The 21,403-nt window shown below is 57.5% G+C and overlaps 3 protein-coding genes across 5 annotated transcripts; 2 read left to right on the forward strand and 1 right to left on the reverse strand.

Annotated features, from left to right (window-relative positions):
* Positions 1-1,479: 1,479 nt before the first annotated feature.
* EFEMP2 (EGF containing fibulin extracellular matrix protein 2) lies at positions 1,480-9,032 on the forward strand. 3 transcript variants are annotated; one of them, XM_037135325.2, is made up of 12 exons: positions 1,480-1,833; positions 2,309-2,368; positions 2,692-2,809; positions 3,026-3,074; positions 3,700-3,906; positions 4,514-4,636; positions 4,897-5,013; positions 5,165-5,284; positions 6,665-6,784; positions 6,872-6,998; positions 7,219-7,414; positions 8,232-9,032. In XM_037135325.2, the coding sequence occupies exons 3-12, from the start codon at positions 2,699-2,701 to the stop codon at positions 8,391-8,393; spliced, it is 1,332 nt and encodes a 443-aa protein (XP_036991220.1). In that variant the 5' UTR covers positions 1,480-1,833; positions 2,309-2,368; positions 2,692-2,698; the 3' UTR covers positions 8,394-9,032. The 3 variants fall into 3 exon arrangements, with proteins under 3 accessions (XP_036991220.1, XP_036991222.1, XP_036991221.1); XM_037135327.2 differs by lacking the exon at positions 1,480-1,833 and having other exon boundaries at positions 2,213-2,368; XM_037135326.2 differs by lacking the exons at positions 1,480-1,833; positions 2,309-2,368 and adding an exon at positions 2,393-2,585.
* A 133-nt stretch (positions 9,033-9,165) lies between these two features.
* MUS81 (MUS81 structure-specific endonuclease subunit) lies at positions 9,166-14,678 on the reverse strand. Its single transcript, XM_037135324.2, has 16 exons — positions 14,326-14,678; positions 14,095-14,224; positions 13,750-13,865; positions 13,149-13,247; positions 12,976-13,044; positions 12,744-12,829; positions 12,024-12,170; positions 11,775-11,870; positions 11,549-11,670; positions 11,361-11,458; positions 10,686-10,802; positions 10,498-10,593; positions 10,197-10,325; positions 10,016-10,119; positions 9,427-9,510; positions 9,166-9,336 (listed from the first exon to the last, which is right to left on the reverse strand). Exons 1-16 carry the CDS (start codon positions 14,458-14,460, stop codon positions 9,270-9,272), a joined length of 1,695 nt encoding a protein of 564 aa, XP_036991219.2. The 5' UTR covers positions 14,461-14,678; the 3' UTR covers positions 9,166-9,269.
* A 2,153-nt stretch (positions 14,679-16,831) lies between these two features.
* Positions 16,832-20,284, forward strand: CFL1 (cofilin 1). Its single transcript, XM_037135309.2, has 4 exons — positions 16,832-16,943; positions 18,806-19,113; positions 19,332-19,408; positions 19,640-20,284. Exons 1-4 carry the CDS (start codon positions 16,941-16,943, stop codon positions 19,750-19,752), a joined length of 501 nt encoding a protein of 166 aa, XP_036991204.1. The 5' UTR covers positions 16,832-16,940; the 3' UTR covers positions 19,753-20,284.
* Positions 20,285-21,403: the final 1,119 nt, after the last annotated feature.

Genomic DNA, 21,403 nt, shown 5'->3' on the forward strand with positions numbered 1-21,403 from the left:
GGGGTGTCATAAAATCTGCTTCTGTGGTGCTGGGGTTGTGGAAATTTGGCGGAGGAGAGGCTGGGTGTGTGGGGCTGGGCTGCCTCCCTCTGAGATCCACTCCTTCCCCTCTTAAATGTGAGCCCCACGAGGCCAGGAGATTTGTCTTCATCTTTTTTTTTTTTTTTTAAGATCTTATTTATTTATTTTTAGAGAGGGAAAGAGGGAGAAAGAGAGGGAGAGAAATATCAGTGTGTGGTTGCCTCTCGAGCTCCCCCCACTGGGGACCTGGTTGGCAACCCAGGCATGTGCCCTGACTCAGAATTGAATTGGTGACCGTTTGGTTCACAGTCTGGCACTCAATCCATTGAGCCACACCAGCTGGGGCCATTTTCATATTATTTTAAATAACAGCTTTATTGAGATATATGCAGTAATGAACATACCATAAAATTCACCCTGGTAAAGTGGACAATTCAGTTTTTTAGTGTATCTGGTAATGGTGCAATCATCAAATCACCACCATCTAATTTGAGAGCGTTTTCATCATCCCAAAGAAACCCCATCTTCATTAGCAGTCACTCCCCATTACCTTTTCCCCTGTTAAACGCTAACCTAGTTTGTCTCCCTGATTTGCTTATTCTGGCTGTCACATGTGGCCTTTGTGTCTGGCTTCTTTCACCTAGTGTAGCATTTAGAGGATTTATCCATGTGGTAGTGCACATTAGTTCTTTATTCCGCTTTATGGCTGAATAATATTCCACCACATTTTTTTTATCCATTCAGGTTTATCCATTCATAAGTCGATGGATATGAAACGGCTTCTGCATTCTGGTTCTTATGAATAATGTTGCTCTCTACATTATTTTTTGTGTGTACAAGTTTTCAGCTTCCCTGGGTATACACCTGGGAGTGAAGTTGCTGGGTCATGTAACTTGTTGAGGACCTGCCAGAATTTTTCCGAAGCGATGCAGCATCTTACATTCTCACCTGCATTGTGTGAAGGTTCCATTTCTTCCATGTGCCTGCTAGCACTTGTTGATGTCTATCCTTTTGGGTTTAAATAGCTATTATTTTTAGCCTCTTCACACAAGCAGCTGGGAAGGATTTGGGGATGGGGGAGACGCTCTTCAGTTCACTCTGAACCTAGAGCTCACCTTGGGACCCACCGAAATGTCCCTTGCTAGGCACGTCCCCTCCTAGGCACGCCCCCTTCCCGGCAGGGCTGCGTTCGGGGCTATAGTGAGGATAAACAGGTAAGAAAGGCAAGGGAGGGCACGGTGAACTGCCGCCTGCCCCCAGGCGGGGGATCCCTGGACACGCGGCCGTTTCCCGTCCGGCTCCGCCCAGAGACGTGCACAGGGAGAGGCTCCGCCCCTTCCTGGGAGCCAGCTCCGCCCAAGCTCCTCCCCGAAAGGCGCACCCTACACTTGGGGGAGGAGGCGGAGACCCGGGGGTTTAGGGAACAAGGGTGGGAGGAGGGCTGGGAAGGCTCTGGCACAATATCCTGGGGATCTGCACGCTCGAGTTTGGCCCTGTCCGCCTTTTCAGGGGCTTCCATTCATTCTGGGCCAAAAGGGAAGTGCAGCCCCCGCCCCCAAACTGTTGTAGCCTCCAGGACCGAGGGCTCGCGGAGGCTGTCCTGAAATGAAGGGACCACCAAGCTGAAGACAGCCCTGGGGATGGAGGGGAGAGGGAACAGAGATGAACAGTTCTGGGCCTGGGAGCGTCCCGTCCTCGGGCGAGGGTCTGGGGACCCTGAAGGAAGCTGTAGTATTTCCAGAGTGACTTTCCAGGTGCACGGAAGAACATTTTGTAGAGTCTAAACGGAGGACCTGGTAGCACCAGTATTAGGTTAGTTCCAGGAGCCCAGGACGACATCCTGGGAGGCTCAGCAAGAGTTTGAGGGCCTCCACGTTAAGATGTGGGCGCACAGGATGGAATTCTAGGGGCGCAGGTTCGGTAGGGGTCTGGGTGCGCAATGTGACATTCTGGGGTGCACAAAGTGAGGGCCTGGGGGCTCCCGGGTGAGTCTGGGGGCCTGGTACCACTGCCAGTGCTACCAGGATCTAGCGCTAAGGGACCGTGGCTCAGAGCCGAGAGGCGGCTCCGGGCGGCGCCGCGGGGGACCGGGTGGGGGCCTGCGGCCGGGCAGGGGCGGAGAAGCGGGGGGTCGGGGTCCCTCCCCCTGGCGCGGGCTCAGGAATCCACCGAGGGGCGGGCGGAGGCGCCGGGGTGGGCCGCGCCGCTGCAGGCGGGCGGGCGGGGGGCGCTTCCTGGGGCTGCGCGTCCAGGGAGCTGCGCCGTCTGCCCGTCCGTCTGCCCGCAGGCACTGCCGGAGCCAGCCGAGCCGCCGGAGCCGCGGGCCGCGGGGGCGTCGCGGGCCCAAGTGAGTGGCTGTCCGTGGGGGAAAACAGCGAGCCAGAGCCTCGGCCCAGTCGGCGTCAGCGAGGAGCAGATAGGCCTGCGCTCCTCTGCCCGCGCCACTGTGGGACCGGGCGGGGGCGGGGCGGCCCTGGGCTAGTGGGCCCCGAACCCCGGCCTGCTTGAGGAGTCGGCCTGCGTGAAGAGTCAGCCCTCGGCCCTGGGAGACTCCGGGGTCCTAAGTGCGGTACCGAGCGGGAGGCGGCTGGGGCCAGGGCTCTGAGTCCTGGTACAGGGAATGGGGGTGCCGTGGCAGGGGCGCCCTGACCCCTGCCCACCACCTCCCAGTCCCAGGATGCTCCCCTTCGCCTCCTGCCTCCCCGGGTCTCTACTGCTCTGGGCGCTGCTGCTGTTGCTCTTGGGGGCAGCGTCTCCCCAGGATTCGGAGGAGCCTGACAGCTACACGGTGGGGACCATGGGCCCACTGGCCTGGGCTGGGCTGGGCTGGACACAGAGACCAAGATCCTGGGGTGCCTGCTGGGGTGCCCCCTGGTTGGTGGAGCAGCTGGGGCCATTGTTTGGAGCAGTCCCGGGAGGGTGGCTAGGCTCAGGGCCCTGGTCTTGGCCTGGTCAGTTGGAGGGGACAGGGGGTGAACACTGGCCACTGCTGGTCCCCTTGTAGGAATGCACAGATGGCTATGAGTGGGACCCTGACAGCCAGCACTGCCGGGGTGAGTGTGCCTGGGGGACTGACCCACCCCCCAGGAACCGGGATAGGGACTGCAACCCCAGCTGCTGCAAGAGCTGCTGCAGGAGGCCAATGGCCTGTCTGCTGCCCAGCTCTATTTTGCCAAAGCCAGCTCTGGCTCTCTGGGGGCCAGCTCAGCCAGGGGTAGAGAAGCCATCCAGGTCCCTCCCTCTCAGAGAAGCCCAGGACACCCCGCCCCCACCTCTGAGTAGGCAGGAGAGCTACGCGGCACTGCCCCAGGGACACCACTGTCTTCAACCACCTTCCTACCCAGCTGTGTCCAGTCATACCCCAGGAGGGCAGTGTCTCTGGGGATGTATAAGGAGGCCTGCACATCACTCTTGGGCTGAGCCAAGGTCAGATCTCAGGGAGGGAGAGATTCTCTTAGGGGCAAGAGAATGGGGGTGCCTGTGGGAACAGTCACCCCACCATCAGCCCTGGCAGACTCCTGGGAGGGGTCCTGGGCAGGCGGCCTTAGCTTGTTCAGTAGAGAGAAGGCCCTGCCTGGGTCGCATAGCTTAGGGAAGGCGAAGCTGGGCTCCCACCTCCCACCCCCTTCACAGCCCCCCCTGGGAGACTGGCTGTGCCCAGCAGGCCCCTCTCTGCAGATGTCAACGAGTGCCTGACCATCCCTGAGGCCTGCAAGGGGGAAATGAAATGCATCAACCACTATGGGGGCTACTTATGCCTGCCCCGCTCGGCTGCCGTCATCAATGACCTGCACGGCGAGGGACCGCCACCACCAGTGCCCCCCGCTCAACACCCCAACCCCTGCCCACTGGGCTATGAGCCTGATGAGCAAGAGAGCTGTGTGGGTAAGGGTCGCCCTGGTGCAGAGGCTCGCCGTGCTCCTACCACGTGTCTCCCACTGCACTTTAAAGACTCAGACCTCATGTTCTTCCTTTGCTCAGAAGCCCCCTCAGGGCCACGGGATACCATTTGGTCCCTCAGCCAGATCCTCACTTTGTGTGGGGCCTGCCACAGATGGTCCCAGCTCCTGTCCCACTGTCCTAGCCAGCCAGCTTCTGGGACCCTCCCCTCCATTGCTGCAGACACTGCAAGAGCTCTGCCTCTTAGCCGCTGCCCCTTGCTCCGATCCTGATCTGGCCCCATCCCTGGGCAGCGGGGACCTCTGAGGAAGGCCCCGGAATTAGTGCTCCTGGGAGTGTGGGTAGGGCCTCGTTTCCTGTACTTCCCTGGCTTGGGCTCTCACGGTCGGGGGTGCCTTTCCTGTTGGCTTCCAGGCTGGTGGACTGTTATTTGTGCCGTTGGGAGGGTCTAGTCCACGTGTTCCTGTTCTGGGGTGCGTCACCCACACGCCCACATGCGCAGTTCCTGACCTGGGTCCGCCGACATCGAGGTGTCTGTCAGGTGGGGCGGTGCGTGGGCTCCCAGGCAGGGGCTGAGTGGTGTCGCCTGCAGATGTGGATGAGTGTGCCGAGGCCCTGCACGACTGCCGCCCCAGCCAGCAGTGCCACAACCTGCCGGGTTCCTACCAGTGCACCTGCCCCGACGGCTACCGCAAGATTGGGCCCGAGTGTGTGGGTGAGTCCAGGAGCTGCCTCGCTAGTTTCTGCTCTGTGCCCCTGGCCTGGCTGTCACGCTAGCACTGATCCCCATTTCAACCCACCCCCAGGCCCCTGCAGACATAGCACTGCACGGGTATATGTGTGAGTCCCGGCTGACCTGGCCCAGCCCAGCCCCCACACACAGACAAGGCTGTGGGTGGCGAGGCCTTGGGATGCAGCTGGCTTGGGCCCACCTGACCTCTGACCTCAGCCCTCCTTCCCCTGCTTCCATCCCAGATATAGATGAGTGCCGCTACCGCTACTGCCAGCACCGCTGTGTAAACTTGCCCGGCTCCTTCCGCTGCCAGTGCGAGCCAGGCTTCCAGCTGGGGCCCAACAACCGCTCCTGTGTGGGTGAGGCTGGGCTGCGCCAGGCTCCTGGGTCCTGGGCAGGGTGGTGTGGGGTGGGGAGCTCCCTTCCTGAGCAGCCCAGGTAAACAGGTGAAATGGGGACCCTGGGCTGCTCCTGGGCTCTCACTCCTCTCATTCTTCCTGGCACCTCCAGATGTGAATGAATGTGACATGGGAGCTCCGTGTGAGCAGCGCTGCTTCAACTCCTACGGGACCTTTCTGTGTCGCTGCCATCAGGGCTACGAGCTGCACCGGGACGGCTTCTCCTGTAGTGGTGAGGGCTCCACCCCTGCCAAGTGTTCCTCCATTGGTCCCCCTGCGTCATGCTGTGCCTCCTGCCACACGGTCCTCTTTGTGATGCCTCCGGGTCCCATTCATTCTGCACCCACGTCCGTCCTACATACTGCACCCCCCCCAGCTGGTTGCAGGGCACCCGCAGGCCTGCCCACCATAACTCCCATCCCAGTAGGAACGGCACAGAGGACAGCAGTTAGGTCCCCAGTGTCACTCAGTGGGGAGACTGAGCTAGGATGTGGGCGGCCCCCTCCCTGGGAGTTAGGCCAGCTTGCATTCAAATCCTGGATTGTGACAAATGGTGACAAGTCACTCTTCTCTCTAAACCTATTTATTCATCTGTAAAATGGGTTGTTTTGAGAATTAAGTGGGAAAATAATGACAGGCTTTGTCAAGTCCGAAGCAGCAACACTTTAAAAGGTGAATACCATTTATCCAGAACCTTCCTTGTGCAGGGCACTTCCCTAACATACTTGGCTGTATTTAATCTTGCCAACGATCCTATGAGGTAAGTATGATTTTTTCCAATTCTCTGCAAAATGAGGACATTGATCTCTCCTTCAAGGTTTGTTGGGAAGCTTACAAGCAATTAGTAAGTATAAAGTTCTCCAACAAAGAGAGGTGAAGCGATTTGCCCAAGGGCACATCACCAGGGCAAGATGGGTCCAGGGCCCCATCCCAACTTCTCATCCCGTCGCCTGGCCATGCACCCTGTTCATGCTATGCTTTGCTGCCGAGTGAGGCCCCGCTGGTGCCTGGCTCAGGCTGGGCAGCCTGGGAAGACCAGGGTAGAAAACCGGGCTCCTGCCCATGCAGCTCCCAGTTCACAGGAGGTGACTGCGTGCTTGGGCTGACCGTGGGCTGCAGTGATGGGGTGAGTTACTGGAAGCCAGAACAGCCTGCACCCTAAGGGCTCAGAGAGTCTAACCAGTGACCCCCCCCCCCAACTTTTTTGGCACCAGGGGCTCGTTTCACGGAAGACAATTTTTTTCCAGGGACCTTGGCAGGAGGGGGTTGGTAGTTTTGGGATGGGAGGTTGGGGACCCCTGGTCTAACCTACTCATTTTATTGACAGGAAAACTGAGGTTTCCAAAGCTCAGACAGCAGGACTTAAAACCAAGCCTCTGGTGCCTCCATGTGGCTCTCCATCTTTCAGTCCTGGGGCCGTAAGCCCCGTAAGCCAGGGGTCTGGCAGACCTTTGCATTCTCTGTGCCCCTACTGGGCCTCGCACGGCTGTCTCATCCGGCTCTCTTTCCACACTGAGCCTAACAGGAAGCTTGGCTCTGTCTGTGAACATCTGTGGGACTGAACTAAGAGGACTGCCCTTGACCCAGAGTCTTCATCCCTACTCTCCCCCAGATATTGACGAGTGCAGCTACTCCAGTTACCTCTGTCAGTACCGCTGTGTCAACGAGCCAGGCCGCTTCTCCTGCCACTGCCCACAGGGCTACCAGCTGCTGGCCTCCCGCCTCTGCCAAGGTACAGCTTGTCCAGGTGGAGTGGGCAGGGAGGGGTCAGGGGTCGGTGCCCTGATGTCCAGGTCCCAGCCCCTCTTCCCTGGCACAGATATCGATGAGTGTGAATCTGGCACACACCAGTGCTCTGAGGCCCAAACCTGTGTCAACTTCTATGGGGGCTACCGCTGTGTGGACACCAACCGCTGTGTGGAGCCCTATGTCCAGGTGTCGGACAAGTGAGTTAACCTGTCACGCCCTTGGGCTCCTAGGTGGCTGGTGTTTGTTCAGCCTGGCAAGTGCCCCAAGGGCTGATGGGAGTTGCAGTCCTTCATGACAACCATGCCTACTGTTACAGGAGTGGGAAGATCGTTTTGAGATGCACCCTAAGTTTGAGGGTGGGCCAAATTTGGGGAACGGGCTAAGACCTCACTCATGTCCCCTTCTTGGGACCCCTAGTCGCTGTCTCTGCCCAGCCTCCAACCCCCTGTGCCGGGAGCAGCCCTCGTCCATCGTGCACCGCTACATGAGCATCACCTCGGAGCGGAGCGTGCCTGCCGACGTGTTCCAGATCCAAGCCACCTCCGTCTACCCCGGCGCCTACAATGCCTTTCAGATCCGTGCCGGCAACTCGCAGGGGGACTTCTACATTAGGGTGAGGCTTTCCCTACCCCTCAGATGACACACGTAATTGAAAACTGAATTCCAGGAAACCTTAAGTGGGAGACTCGGTTATGCCACCATGCCCCGCCTCTTCTCAAAGCCCCACCCCGAGGTGGGATTTCTGTAGAAAGGTAGGGGTGCTCTCACTTCCCTTGGTGCAAACTGAAGGTTGTTAAATGTAATTCTAGCGAGGCACTCAGGCACCCGGGGTTGAGTCCCCTTGCTGGTTTCTGTGTCTGGCCCCAGTTCCTTCACCCTTAGAACAAGTGACTGGCGGAGGGGGCTTCCAAGGTTACAGGCAAGGGCAAGCAAGGGGAGAGAAAGGGGCAGCATTGGCGCAGGCGTCTGGGGCCGGACTCAGCTCTGCTGGTGGAACTGTTAGGAGGGAGGGCTCCAGGTGCGAGTCAGTGACAGGGGTGCCAGAGTTTGTCTGGTGTCAAGAGCCTGTTTTCTCTTCCTGAAATTGAAAGCCCTGAAGGGGAGTCTGCCTGCTCCAGGTCACCAAAGGCCCCACCACTCCCCAGAGTCTCACACCTGGCCCTCAATCATCAGGTGGCCCTAGTTAGACAAAAGACCTAGCTGGAAAGCGTGGGAAGAGCCCCCGTGGGAGACCCTGAGGGCGGAGCCTGGGTGCAGGGGATACCAAGGGTGTCACAGAGCCAGACGACAGCCCGGGGTCAGCCTGGCCAGGGCTCTACTTCGCAGCCAACTGGTTGTGAGCACAACACGGGTGGGGAGGTGTTGCTGGTGGAGCATCCTGGCATGCAAGTTGATGCCATCTGTGTCCCCCCACCCACTGTGCTCCGCAGCAAATCAACAATGTCAGCGCCATGCTGGTCCTCGCCCGGCCCGTGACAGGCCCCCGGGAGTATGTGCTGGACCTCGAGATGGTAACCATGAACTCCCTCATGAGCTACCGGGCCAGCTCGGTACTGAGACTCACCGTCTTCGTGGGGGCCTACACCTTCTGACAAGTGGGGAGAGCTCTCAGGGAGGGGGAGGTCCCTGTAGCCAAGGAGCCTGGGGTTCAGGGATGATGGCGTTCTGCTAAAAGGGAGGATGCTATTGTGAAGGATAGAGAGAGAAAGGCAATAAAGGGAGAACGAAGGAGTCCTGGTGGCTGAGGTGGGTGGGCGGCACTGCAGTGAACCCCAGACTGGGGGAGGGGCCAGGCTTGTGGGAGGCGGCTCAAGTCTGCCTAAAGCAGGGGTCAGCTCAGACTGAAGGGACAGAAATTGGGAGCTGTTCCCAAGGCTGGGATTGGTTTACCATGGGCAGCAGAACCACACTGGGAAGGGAGGAGGTAAGGAGGCTGCAGACTTCAGGCCCCAGCAGAAATCTGGGCTGGGCTGGGCTGGGAACCCTGCTCTAGGCAGGGCTGGGAGGCCCTGGGTTCCAATCCTACTTGGCCTCAAACTATCAATTTGGACAAATCTTAGTAGCTCCCCCTGGGCCTCAGTTTTCCAATCCAAAAAATGAGGCCGTTGGACCTTTAGTGCTTTTTAAGCTCCCCCCTGCCCCCCTGCAAGCTACAGAACCTTTTATCAAAGGAAATGTTATTGGACCAGGGACCCTCTGATGACATAAAGCACATTCAAAGTTGCAACGCCTCCCCGACTCCACCTCCCTGCCAGTCTCATTGCTCCACCAGGAAACCCCGGTGTCCTGAGTGGCTCAGTTTAAAATCCGCCTGGATATTTTCTAAGGCCAGGGGCCTGGCATCTCCTCCATAACACATCAAGCTGCAAAAACTTAGATTTTTATTGTAGCCCCAAAAAAGCTTCTGATTAAAAGGCTGGCTAGCCTGGGAAGATGGGGGCTGCGGTCCGGCTCGTGGTACAGCTCACTCAGGTCAGGGGGCTGTAGCTGCAGTAGAGCTGGGACAAGGTCCTGCTCAGAGCAGGTCCCAGATTCCTGCATGAAGAGAGGCTAACGAGGGTCAGGTCCTGCACCACGGCAACTTCGGCCCCAGCCATTCCCTCCAGGGTCTCTCCCTTGCCTCACCTCTGCAGTCTCCCACACTTGATGGTGCTCAGCAGCATCTCCTGTTCCTTGGGAGTGGCACAGGCATCATAGGCGGCCAGTAGGCTGGGGAGGGGGTGGGGCATTTGAGTTTCTCAGCCTTGCCAATGGCTGGCTGCTGGCCCACCTGAGCAGCCTGGGCCAACAAAGTCATGGGAGATAGGCAGGAAGGGGTCAGCACTGGTTAAAGAAGTCAGAACCACTGTCGTACTTCCGGAGCCCAGCATTCAACGCCCTGATCCATCCCACTTGCCCTCCCTTCCTGCTCTTGCAACTGTCCTTCAAGTTCTTGGCCCAGTCTTCATGGCCCAATCCCTTCCTCAAGAATGCCTTCTCTGCTGCACCAGGCAAAATGCTTCCCTCCCGGGGGGTCCCCCAACACCTGAGATACTGTCTGGTTCTGGCTGGCACTGTCTTCCTCCCCACCGACCTGCAGGGACTTCCCCAGGCTCAGCTAAGTCTGTCCACTTCTGAGTCTGCCCAGCCCTCACAGGACCAGACACTCCACACTGGCTGAGCTGAATTCCATGTAGGGAGGGTTCTGGCGGGAGCCTACCTGGCGGGAGCCTACCTGGCGGGGGTGCTGTACCGATCCACCACGGCTGCTGCCTTCTCCCCACTCACTCCCCGCACCTGCATCAGCTGGCGGGCGAACACCTCCCTCACGGACTGGGCCTGGGGTCAGGGGCAGACCAGGTTAGGGGAGGGCTGGGGCTGGGCAACATCAAGGAGGACCTGGGCAGAGGCAGTACCTTGTTCTTCATGGCTCCCGTGTTGAAGTCACTGAAGATGAGGAGTGAGCAGAGAGGATTTGGGGAGGGCCCAGCCCCTGATTCGGGCTGCGTTGGGGTTCCCCAGGGGCGACTGCGTAGGGTGTGGCCCTGAGGGGAAAGGGGATTGAGGCCAGGCCAGAGCTCTAGGGAAACACCCCCCCCAGCCAGTCCCTGTCAAATCCTAGGCCCCAGTGGGCCAACGTGAGAAATGGGGATCTCACTCACCTCGCCTGCCTTGAGGGAGCCCAGGGCCCAGTGCCACACACGTGTGTCTGCTCACCTGGTAGAGTCTCTCCAGGCCCCGTGTTAGAAGGGCCAGGTAGGCAGCTGACTCCTTAATGTCTGCTGTGCGCTTCACAAAGAACCCATCAATGACCTGCGCAAGAGGACCCACCAGAGGGAGGTGGCTCTAGGCCCAGCCACAGGCTACAGGGCCCCTGCCAGCCTGGCCCTGCCCTCCCAGCTCACCTGAGTGTTGGTGATAGCCTGCAGCAGCGTGCTCTCGGGAAGGCTGAGGTTGTGTGCTGAGCCATGCTCCTCCACCAGGTACACTAGGCGCCCCAGGCCACAGCGCTTTAGTCGGAACTGGGGAAGCAGGGGGCGGGGTCAGGGCTGTCTATCAAGTCACACTCAATACCTTTGAGGGACCCTGGTCCCACCTATTCACCTCTCATCCTCCCATCCTCCCTAGTCTCTCTGCCTGTCTCAGAGTGGCCTCCACACCTTTGTTCATGCTGTCACTCTTGCATGGAAAGCCCACCCACCATCTTTAATGATGCCCATTCTTCAAGCCTCCACCAGCCTGTACGTGGTCGAACTATGGCATCAGCCGAGGAGCCAGTACTGAGAAAGAGCCATTCCATTGCTGAACCCTTGGGCCTTGATGGTGCTGGACTGCAAGGGCTGGACACTCCAGGGGTCTTTCACACACTTCTCAATCCAGACAGACACCCTGTGCACCTGCTGTGTCCCTGGAGGGGCCCGAGGGTAGTCTGATCTCGGGGCTGCCCTGGAGCAGCTCAATGGGTATGGCTGGAGTTCCAGGAGCTCTGCCTTGAGGCTACCCCGAAGTGGCCCTCCCGCTGACAAGGAGGCTTCAGAGCAGGCAGGAAATAGGGGATTCGGTGAGACAGGTAAAGACACCTTCTGCTCCCGGAATCGGCCATCAATGATGCTGCTACACAGGTCATCCAGCCGCTTACGCTCCACGATGTGGTCCAGGACTAGTTCCCCAGGTCTTGCTGCCAAGAGGCCAAGGTTCCTGTTGGCTCATGTTCCCCCACCCCCCAGGCACTGCCTCTGACACCCACCTTACTGTCCACACCCCTTACCTGGGTCTCTGGGCCTGGTCTCCTGTGCCACCCACACAAAGTCCCCAATGTGCAATTTGCGAACGGTGTGGGTCACGTGCAGCCTCTGCAGCTGACGGAGCAGCTCTGTCCTGTGCCCTGCCCTGCAATTACAAGCTTGGGTCAGGGCAGGCCAGTGACGCTCCCCCCATCCCCACCTCCCTCCTACCCCAGCATCCTCTCCTTCACTCCCCTCCACCTCACTCACCCCTTGGCCTCACCAACGTCCACACACAACAGCACCCTGTACTCTCCAGGCCTTAGCTCCAGTGGTGGCTGCTGGACACTGACTTCGCTGGCACCACTAGGAAGGGAGTGTTAGTGTGTGAGGATAGAACCTCAGTCCCAGGGCAGTTTCCCTCCAAACCCAGTGGAAGGGGGGCAGCTGCAGCTCAGCTGTAGGAGATGGAGACGGGTGGGGTGTGGGCCTCATTTCTGGAACTCCCCCTTTGCTCACAGCTCAGTTGAGGTTGATCCTAGCACTTCTGGCTCCTCCCCTGGGGGCTCCTCTGGCTCTGGCTCGATGCCCATGTTCAGTGAGTTCAGGCCCTCTGACTCGGCCAACTTCTGAGCCAGCTCCAGGCCCTCCGGAGTCAGTGAGTACCTGGTAGGTGGAGAAGATGAACACAGAACACAGATCACTCCTTTTCATTCACATCTGGCAGGCTCTCCTGCCTGCCTCAAGCTAGGCTGGCTTCACCACCCCCTTGGTTACCCTGCACAAATAAGTCCAGTGGCTTCCATACCCAATGCCCTGGGCTGTGTTCTTGCCCCTTGGATCAGCTTTCTCTGGACTTGCCCAGGGCCATTTCTCAAGTGTGCAGTAAATACGTCTCAGACAAACTTCCCTCCCTCCCAATTTTACTCATACTGTTCCTTTTGCTCTGGAATATCTTTCCTGCATCTCTACCCTCTGAATTCTAAGAAACATCAAATGCCGTGTCCTTCGCAAAGCCCTTCTGCTCCTCCAATAATCTATGGCACCCCGCTCTTCCCCCTCCCTGCTTGGTCTCTCAGACCCTCCTGGTACTCCCAAGTGTGGGCTCCTGCGGGTAAGACCTCTTTCCCAACTTCAACATTATGAAGCCTGCGAACTGCTGTGCGACAACAGGCCCCACTCAGAACACTGGGCATGGTCCCCCTCCCTGCCTCTTGCATCCTCTGTAGTTGGCCCCACCTGGCTGGCTGGTGTGTCCTGAGGACCAGGTTCCTGTGGAGGAGAGAGCGGAGGGCTGGCCAGGGTCGACCACTCCCAGGGGCAACCTGTGCACAGGGAGGAGACCCTTAGTGTATGCAACTAACTCCCTGTGCCCCACACCACCACTTGCTCCCAAGAAGGGCAGCCCCTGGTAGGCTCAGAGTCAGATCCAGAGCCACGTGGCCCCATCCTTCCCCACCTCAGTGCTCACCCCAGGAGCCTCCTGCGCACACCTCTGCAGCAGCTCCTCCTTGGTTAGGAAGCTGTGGCCACTAGGATTCTGTAACCAAGGCAGGTTCTAGTGAGTGCCTGGGCCAGTTTGCTCCGGGAGCCTCATGCCCCACTGTCTCAGTTCCCCTGACTCCAGGTGTAGCCACTACTCACCAGGTGTTCCTTGTAGAGCAGCAGCAGTACAGCTCGTGCGCCCGAGTGTCGAGCTGGCCAGTAGCTGCAAGAACCTCCCACTTTGGGCTGGGCTGGAACCTGCAAGGTACAGAAGGACTTTAAACATAAAAGCCAGAGAGCTGTGCATTGAAGACTGAACCCCTGACAGGGCTGAGGTTCAGGCACTATCTCAGCCGACTACATGGCCCCCCAGTAAGTCACTCAGCTGCCTCTCAGTTTCCATGTCCGTAAAACAGGCCAGATGATGGGATGATCTGCAAAGCTAGCATGAGTCGGTGGAGAGCTGTGGTGAGGTGGCATAACTGGCTTGGCCCAGACTCAGTTCTACCATCTGCTGCAGACCAAGGGTGGCAAGACAAGAAAACTCAGTAACAGCAACTCTCACAGTTTACTAGGCTTGGCCCCCTAAACAGCTCGATCATGGAGTGATTCCAAATGACTCTATTGTCAATCAACATACCCATCTACAGGTGTGAAAAATAAGTATCAGGGAAAATAACTCATTTGCCCAAAACCAGACATCAGTGGTGGAGCCATCTGGGCCCAAGCCTGCTAAATCCCCCAGGCCAGAAAATCTTACTTCTGGTGCTCCTACTTCTCCTTTCCCCTTCACTGGCATGGAAGAGTCCTGGACTTCAGCAGATGGCCCTTCCAGGGCTCGACTGTTTGCTCCAGGTGAACCCGGGGCATTAGCATCTGCGGGAGCAGAAGAGAGTCAACTCAGGACCTCACAGAATCCAGCAGGCGAGAGGCTGGGGTGCTGCCAGCCCGTGTGTAGCTGAGGGAGACGAGGCTCTGCGAGAGCCAGACACTAACCCAAGCTCAAAGAGCAACTTGGACAGGAGTGGGGCATTAAGGTATCCCAGATGGTCACGGAGGCTGCTCTTGAGGGAGGCTCAAGGTAACCCCCTCCCCTAGCGCTCACCGCCGGATGATCGGTACTGCTGCAACCGCTGGTCCAGCATCCGGCAGAGCCCGTCGCCGAAATGCCTCAGGATCTTAGCTTCTTTGCCACTGCGCAGGGGCAGTGGGTAACGCCGGAGTGAGCGCAGAGCCTGGCGCGAGTAGAGGGTGCGGTACCAGGTCAAGGCGGGCCTGGTCCTCTGGCTTTGCCAGCACCAGCCCCCCCATCAAGCCCCGACGGAACTCAACCCACCTTTTGAAATACAAATTGTGTGCGGCGCCCCCTGCTGGCTGCCTCGTCCCGCCACTCGGTCAGCCAACGTACAAAGAGCGGGTTGGGGCAAATCGGCAGCGGGCGTTTTCGGCCCAGGCGGACCGGCGCCGCCATGAGCCCCAGGACTGGTCCTTTGGCGCCTCACACCGGTGGGACTGGGATACCGCCAGTTTTGGACAAAGGATTCGAACCCTTAGCTCAGAGGGCTGAGAGCGGGAGCTCTCCAATCACGTGGTCCAATAAGGGGCACTAAATAGCGGAAAGCCTCAGGCTGCCCTCTCCGTCCCTGCTCTATTCTAAAGAGAGTACTGCCTCTGCCATCTTTCTCCCCTCCCCACACCACCCCCGCCCGCCCCTCCCTTTCAGCCTTTTGGACGTGCCCCACCCAGGCCCCCTGGAGACTTGACCCGCCCCTTCCTCCCAGGACAAGTTCTAGAGCGGTCTTCTTTGCGCAAGCGAGAGAGAAAAGAGGACAGCGTCCCCTGCGGCTGGGAGGGCTGGCTGGGGTGGTGCTCAAGCAAGTAACTGAGGCTGTCAGTTTCAGCCTCACCCTAGCACAGGAGGCTGGAGAGAGATTGGGCTCCTGGAGAGCCGGAGAGGTGGTGGGGAGCACAAACAGGTGCAGACAGACGTATTTGCAGGAGAGATATCTAGGAAGGTGTGCAGTAGATAAGGACACGAACGTAACGCAGAAGGAGCTGAAGGTCTCACGGAAGAAGAGATGTTCCCGAGTTGAGTGAGGGTGGAGGAAACGAAACAGGGCAGTTGGGGAGGGGTGCAAAGTCGGGGACGTGCAGGAAAGGCCAAAGGACAGGGGGAGGGTGACAGGACAGTTGGAAGAGGGAAAAGTAGCAGGTGCTGGGTATCCTGGCAGGTGTGGGGGAGGAAACTGAGAGCGGCAGGTGGTTAGATTTGGAGAAGTAGTAGGCTGGGGGTTAGAAGCCCGGACAACACTTCGATGTTCTACTGACTCATTTGAAGAGAGGGACTCTCAGGGAGACTTAAAGATGAAATCCATGCAAAGAGATCCCAGGCTAAGGGACATGTATTGAAGAGTTGGGTCTCGGCCAGGGAATTGGAACCCCCCCCTCCCCCAGTTAAAACGGAAGTCGCGAGGTGCTAGTCGGGATCTGCCGCTCCTTCAGACTCCGCCCACTCCCCCGCCTACGCAAAATTCCCGCCTCCCTCCCTTTGCTGCCTTATAAGGAGCCTCCAGCAAGCGTTAGGTTTGGTCCCGCCCACTCTAGTCTCTTGTCCTAATAAGGGCATCTAGGGCATCCCGCGGCTAGGAGCGGGCGGGAGCGCGTCTCCAGGGTAACTGCGATATTCCCCCATCCGCTACTCGTTGCTTTTGGAAATTCTAAAGCTCCAAAAAAGGTGGAGCCAGCCTCTTTTGGCCGGATCGCTAGCTGGATGCTGGGGGTCGAGATGTCACCTTTACCTAAAGCTCCCCGCAGCTCGTTTGCTGGGCGGTGCGGCGTAATCTCTCCGACTACAACCCCCGACATGCTCTGCGAGGTACCCCACTCCCGGCAGTTCCCCATATCATGAAAACCAGGCTTCCAGCTCTTCGTTTATACCCTTTATTCTACTTATAGGATCAATGGCCCTAATTCCCTCGTTTGCGACCCTGTGTCCTCTATCTGGTGAGGAAATGTCATTGTTCCAGGCCAACAAAATCTTCCGGGGTCCCTCAGCCCAGTTTCTTTTTGTACAGCTTATGTTCCCACGGAGCTTGTCTCATTTTTGTGGGTGTTACACTAACCATGTTCCTGGTTATCAACTCGAGAACGAGATTCGAGTTTGATTTAATGTGTATTTCCTCTTTTCGCTGTCTAGTAAAAGGCACACAATCTCTGCACAAACCCCTGCCCTTCTCTTTATTGCCTCTGAACTTGCCAAACATTTAAAACAAGGTCAAAGCTCTATTTTCAAAGATTACTTGGATCCATTCTTTTATTCTTTAGTTGCACATGGCCTCTTAGGAGACAAGCATGGCTCTGCATATGGAGGGTGCTCAAAGAATGTTTATTAGATGAAAGGCGCCTTACATTTGTGATTCTCCTTACTCGAGGACTGGATTCTAGGCCAATGAATAGTTGCTTCAATTCAGAAAAGAAAATACTGATTTACTTTAAATTTTCACACCAAGGGACCTAGAAGTCTCCAGATGGATCTTAGAAAAAAATCATTTCGCAACGAGTTGAAGAGCCGCAAGTCTGGGCTCATTTTCGACTCTTATTACCAAGAGCCAGGGACCCGGGCCTTTCCGAGCTGAAAGCGTTTCCTGGGAAACTCGACCAATGGGCTCGTGCTCCGTGCCATAGCCCGCCTATCCCAAACTACATTTCCCAGTGTGCAATGTGGCCAGTTGACGAAAAAAGAGAGAGCTAGAGGGCGGTGCAGTACCCTCAGACTTCATTACCCGTCGGCCCGCAGGAGGGGCGCCGGAAGCTCGCCCCGCCCCTCATTGTGCGGATTATACTAAACGGAAGGGGCCGGGAGAGGCCGCGTTCAGTCGGATCCCGGCAGCAGCTGCAGCGGCTCTCATCTCCTTAGGCTTTTCTCATTATCTCCTTTTCGCTTCCGGAAACATGGTGAGCGCCAGGCCACTATGCCCGAGGGGAAGCCGCTGGGAGTCGGTCGCCTGCGCTCGCGGGAGGGAAAGCGGGAGCGACGTGGGCACCCCCTCCCCCAGCGCCTGGAGCGAGATGAGGGTCTCGTGCTGAGGGGCGGTCGGCACTGGAACGCGCGTGCGCGCCCGCGGGCGCCTGGGTGGGGGCTGGTGTGAACGTAGCTCGCGCGGCCCCTGTGTTTTCCTCCCCTCCCCCACCCCGCTGGTGCGCCCGCGCGGACACCGGCCGTGGGGGAGGGGTCCGGGTGCACGCGCCCGCCTCTCGCAGAGTAACCGATGTCGCGCGCCACAGTGAGAATGAAGTGAGTTGTTTCGCGGGAACGCGCAGTCGACAGGAGCTGGCGGTACCCTAACTCGGCCCGGGGGCGGCGAAGGAAAAGCGCGCGAGCGGTCTTGGCACACGCGCCCCACCCAAGGGCTGTTCCTGTCTCCGCGCCATCCTCCCTCGGCAGGCGGGTCTGCCTCGAGAGCAGGTGGTAGGGATGCCTGCGCCCAGGAGGAGCGGAGGCGGCGCAGCTAGAGGGATGGGGAGGCGGCAGGGTTCGTGCGCGGGAGCCTGGGATTAGGGGCTTACATGGGGCGATATGGCGTGGACACCACAGAGGCCACGGCCTTGCTCTGGAGTGAGCCCATAAAGCGAGCTGGGTTCTCCGCCTTGTACATTCGGCAAAGGCTGGAATGGCGCTGTGGGTTGGCGCGTGCGCACACATTCAGGGCTGGCCACTCGGCTCAAAACCCTACATGAGCAGGGGCCTTCGTTTTTTCCCGGATGGGGCCTGAGGGTGGAGCCGCGTTTAGGGAAGTGACCCAGGCGGCCACCGCCCGGAAACCACCCCGCCCCCGGTGTGCGGCCCGAAGGCTGCGAGTACCGAAGGTCGTGTAATTTGCCCAGGCTCCGGCCCGCAGCCTAGGGGGCTGATAGGGCACCTGTTAAAGGGCACTCCTTGGGGTAGAGTCCTTGGAGGTGCCTCTGGGTAGGGGATTCTCTAGGAAGGGAGGCCGAACCTAGCTGATGTCCTTTCTCCGCCTACTCCGGAAGCGGCTGAGTCACGTGTCCGGCTTCCCCTGCAGTTCCGGGAGGGGGGGTGCGGCAGATTTCACTGTGGACAGTAGCTGCATTTCCGGGTGTCCCTCAACTAGACCCATAATAGAAATTTAAAAGGTGCTCCCGGACCGTGGGCAGTTGGCTTCGGTCTGTTTACTTCTATTAGCGGCTTTTGAGGCCTATATTTATTCCAGACGACAGGGAGTTGTGTAGCGTCATAATTAGAGGTTGTAATTTTTGTCTTGGTTGAGGAAGATTCAAGCAGGGAAGAGGATAATTTGTGTACTAACTGCATTGAGCAGTTTTGATGAACCTGCTAGAATTGTTAAGCACCTTTGGTATTTCATTTAGCATTGTGCGGGGTCTTGATCATTTCTAGGAGAGGTGACTGATGTGGGTGTCTGTGTCCTCTTCACCTATCAGAAGTTCTTAGCACTTTTATCCAAAAGCTGAGATTGAGTACTGTGCGTATAGAAACAAGTCAGTACCCCGTACATGCCCACATCACAGCCAAAACTCTGCTCCTCACAGGTCTTTAAATTTTAGCCTGTACAGTGTCAGGGTGAGGAGGGATAATGTTGAATCAGGTGATCAGAGGTCTTTAACAGTGGCGTGGGTGGGGAAAATGGGTCACCCATTTTGGGAAGATGAGTGACCTCTGGGGGCTGAGGTCTGTACTGTTCCGGCATCCAGACGGGTCTTCTAAGAAAGCAAAGGAGGGGCTGCAGGTGGAGCCCAGAAACCTTTTTCTTATGACATCTGTGTGGCTCACCCCCCAGGCCTCTGGCGTGGCTGTCTCGGATGGAGTCATCAAGGTGTTCAATGACATGAAGGTGCGTAAGTCCTCGACACCAGAGGAGGTGAAGAAGCGCAAGAAGGCGGTCCTTTTCTGCCTGAGTGAAGACAAGAAGAACATCATCCTGGAGGAGGGCAAGGAGATCCTGGTAGGTGACGTGGGCCAGACTGTAGATGACCCCTACGCCACCTTTGTCAAGATGCTGCCGGACAAAGATTGCCGCTATGCCCTCTATGATGCAACCTACGAGACCAAGGAGAGCAAGAAGGAGGACCTGGTGTTTATTTTCTGGTGAGCTCCTTATGCAGTCACCTGTCCTAGCTCTGTCCCGCTCCCCTTTCTCAGGATGGGAACTCTGTGGCTCCTGTTTAAACCAGGTGTGTGTTGGGGGGGGGGGGCTTGATAAAAGCCCAAATGCTAGGGGCCAGCTCAAATGCTTCTCCAAGTCATCTGTAGGTGGGGACTAGATTTGGAGGGGACTTTGCTGTAAGTTTTTTGTTTCCCTCCAGGGCCCCTGAGTCCGCACCCCTTAAGAGCAAAATGATCTATGCCAGCTCCAAGGATGCCATCAAGAAGAAGCTGACAGGTAAGAACCAGTAACTGTGGTACCACATGTGCTTCTGCCCAGGCCTTGGCCACAGGCTGGGGTGACTGGCGTGGCAGAGGAGGTTCCTTTCCCTCCCCTTCCCTGTCTGTTTCGAAGGTAACTTTGTCCCTTCCATCTGTTCTGATTGGCTTCTTCCCAGCCATAAACCCGCGTCCCCAACCACCACCCCAGTGCTTCCTGTTCACAGACACTCCCCCTTCTTCCCCACAGGGATCAAGCATGAATTACAAGCAAACTGCTACGAGGAGGTCAAGGACCGCTGCACTCTGGCAGAGAAGCTGGGGGGCAGTGCTGTCATCTCCCTGGAGGGCAAGCCTTTGTGAGCCCCCTCCAGCCCCCTGCCTGGAGCATCTGGCAGCCCAAGACCTGCCTGCGGGGGTTGCCGGCTGCCCCCTTCCTGCCAGACCAGAGGGGCTGGGGGGATCCCAGCAGGGGGAGGGCAGTCCCTTCACCCAGTTGCCAAACAGCCCCCCTACCCCCTGGACCTTCCTCCTCCCTTCACCCCTGACGGTTCTGGCCTTCCCAAACTGCTTTTGATCTTCTGATTCCTCTTGGGTTGAAGCAGACCAAGTTCCCCCCTGCCCCCAGGCACCCCACTTTTGGAGCAGCCTGTATTTTTTTTAACGACGCCCCAACTCCCCACCTGTTCCTTCCTTTTCCCATGCTGCCAACTTCTAACCGCAATAGTGACTCTGTGCTTGTCTGTTTAGTTCTGTGTATAAATGGAATGTTGTGGAGATGACCCCTCCCCATGCCACCTGGTTCTCCTCCCCTTTTCCACCTGGTCGTGGCCACTCATGGAAGCAGGACCAGTAAGGGACCTTCAATTAAAAAAAATAATAATAAAAAGTCTCACTTAAGACGATGTTTGTTTCAGGATTGGGGCCCAGGGGACCTTGTGGGGTGTTAGGCTAGGAGAATGAGGAGAGCATCTTTTCTACGTGCTATCTCCAATGAGCCCCTATACCCTTTCTGGTCCTAGTGATGAGCCAGGTCTTCCTCCTGACAGTTGCCAGTTGTCTGGCTATTTAGGAGGTAGTCAGGGCACATCTGCAGGGGTTGCTCCATCAGAATGGGGTTTGTGCCTGAACTGCTTTCTTCTGTAGCCTGGACCCTGGTGGGCAACGGGGCAGTGAGGCCCTCTGTCTGATTCTCTGACTAGTTTCTCCCAGATGAGGGATGTGAGGTTACAAGTTACAGATTACCTCTTTTGAGTGACTTTCTCTACCTTTAAGGTTCTTTTTTGGTCTTCACTTTCTTCCCTGAGTGGCTGACTCATTTATGAGGGCTGGGTCTAGTGGTTGCTGTGAGTCAGAAGCCAAGTTGTGCCTTTGGCCTGCTGCAGATGTGACTGGAGTTAGGGTGGGGCTAGCTAGGTGGAGCCCAGGACTTCATACTCAGGTGTCCTGGCTTCCACCTTCTGTTTAACTAAGGAGGTGTTGGCTAGAGCCTTGAGTTCTTTCCTGGCATTGCAGTGGGCTGTCTCCAGCCTGTACTTCAGACTTCAACCTGTCCAGCAGGGTAAGGTATCCCAGAAATCTCACCCTCATCCTCAATCCCAGTCAACTGAAGTAAAAGAGCTCAGGTTGGAGCTGGTGGCTTAAGTTTTCTTGGAGCCTGTGAATATCTCTGGCAGGCAGGAAGGGGTCCCTGTTTTACTGTTTAGGAAATGGGTATAGAGGATTTGCGATTGGTCTTAGGTGGTCCCTGTCTTGAAGGTTATTCCTGGGTTCCAAAGTACTGGGTCTCGAAACACTGCCATGGGGAGTCAGGTGGTACTCTGCTGGGTAATGGGTGAGGATGCTGTGGGACTCAGCTTGTTCCCCCAGGATCTGGTCTCTACAGTACCCCGGGAGAGTGTGTGCCTGGTAGGCCCTGAACTGGGGAGTGAGGACAAAACCAGGCCCTTTGTGGGTAGACAGGCTGGGGACAACTGAACTTGGGGGCAGAAGATGGGTGAAGGCTGTTCTTCGG

Source organism: Artibeus jamaicensis, unplaced genomic scaffold, assembly GCF_021234435.1.
Source record: "Artibeus jamaicensis isolate MK-2021 breed Jamaican fruit bat unplaced genomic scaffold, CSHL_Jam_final scaffold_614, whole genome shotgun sequence".
NCBI lineage: Eukaryota > Metazoa > Chordata > Mammalia > Chiroptera > Phyllostomidae > Artibeus > Artibeus jamaicensis.

Excerpts from the sequence above, each read along its gene's own strand:
- EFEMP2 (XM_037135325.2), top strand. The coding sequence starts at position 2,699 with ATGCTCCCCTTCGCCTCCTGCCTCCCCGGGTCTCTACTGCTCTGGGCG. Across the intron at positions 2,810-3,025 it reads AGGAGCCTGACAGCTACACG|GAATGCACAGATGGCTATGA; the intron begins GTGGGGACCATG and ends GTCCCCTTGTAG. Across the intron at positions 6,785-6,871 it reads GGCCTCCCGCCTCTGCCAAG|ATATCGATGAGTGTGAATCT; the intron begins GTACAGCTTGTC and ends TCCCTGGCACAG.
- MUS81 (XM_037135324.2), bottom strand. The coding sequence starts at position 14,460 with ATGGCGGCGCCGGTCCGCCTGGGCCGAAAACGCCCGCTGCCGATTTGC. Across the intron at positions 11,671-11,774 it reads GACGTTGGTGAGGCCAAGGG|GGCAGGGCACAGGACAGAGC; the intron begins GTGAGTGAGGTG and ends TTGTAATTGCAG. Across the intron at positions 10,594-10,685 it reads AGGCTATCACCAACACTCAG|GTCATTGATGGGTTCTTTGT; the intron begins GTGAGCTGGGAG and ends CCTCTTGCGCAG.
- CFL1 (XM_037135309.2), top strand. Across the intron at positions 19,114-19,331 it reads GACCTGGTGTTTATTTTCTG|GGCCCCTGAGTCCGCACCCC; the intron begins GTGAGCTCCTTA and ends GTTTCCCTCCAG. Across the intron at positions 19,409-19,639 it reads CATCAAGAAGAAGCTGACAG|GGATCAAGCATGAATTACAA; the intron begins GTAAGAACCAGT and ends TCTTCCCCACAG.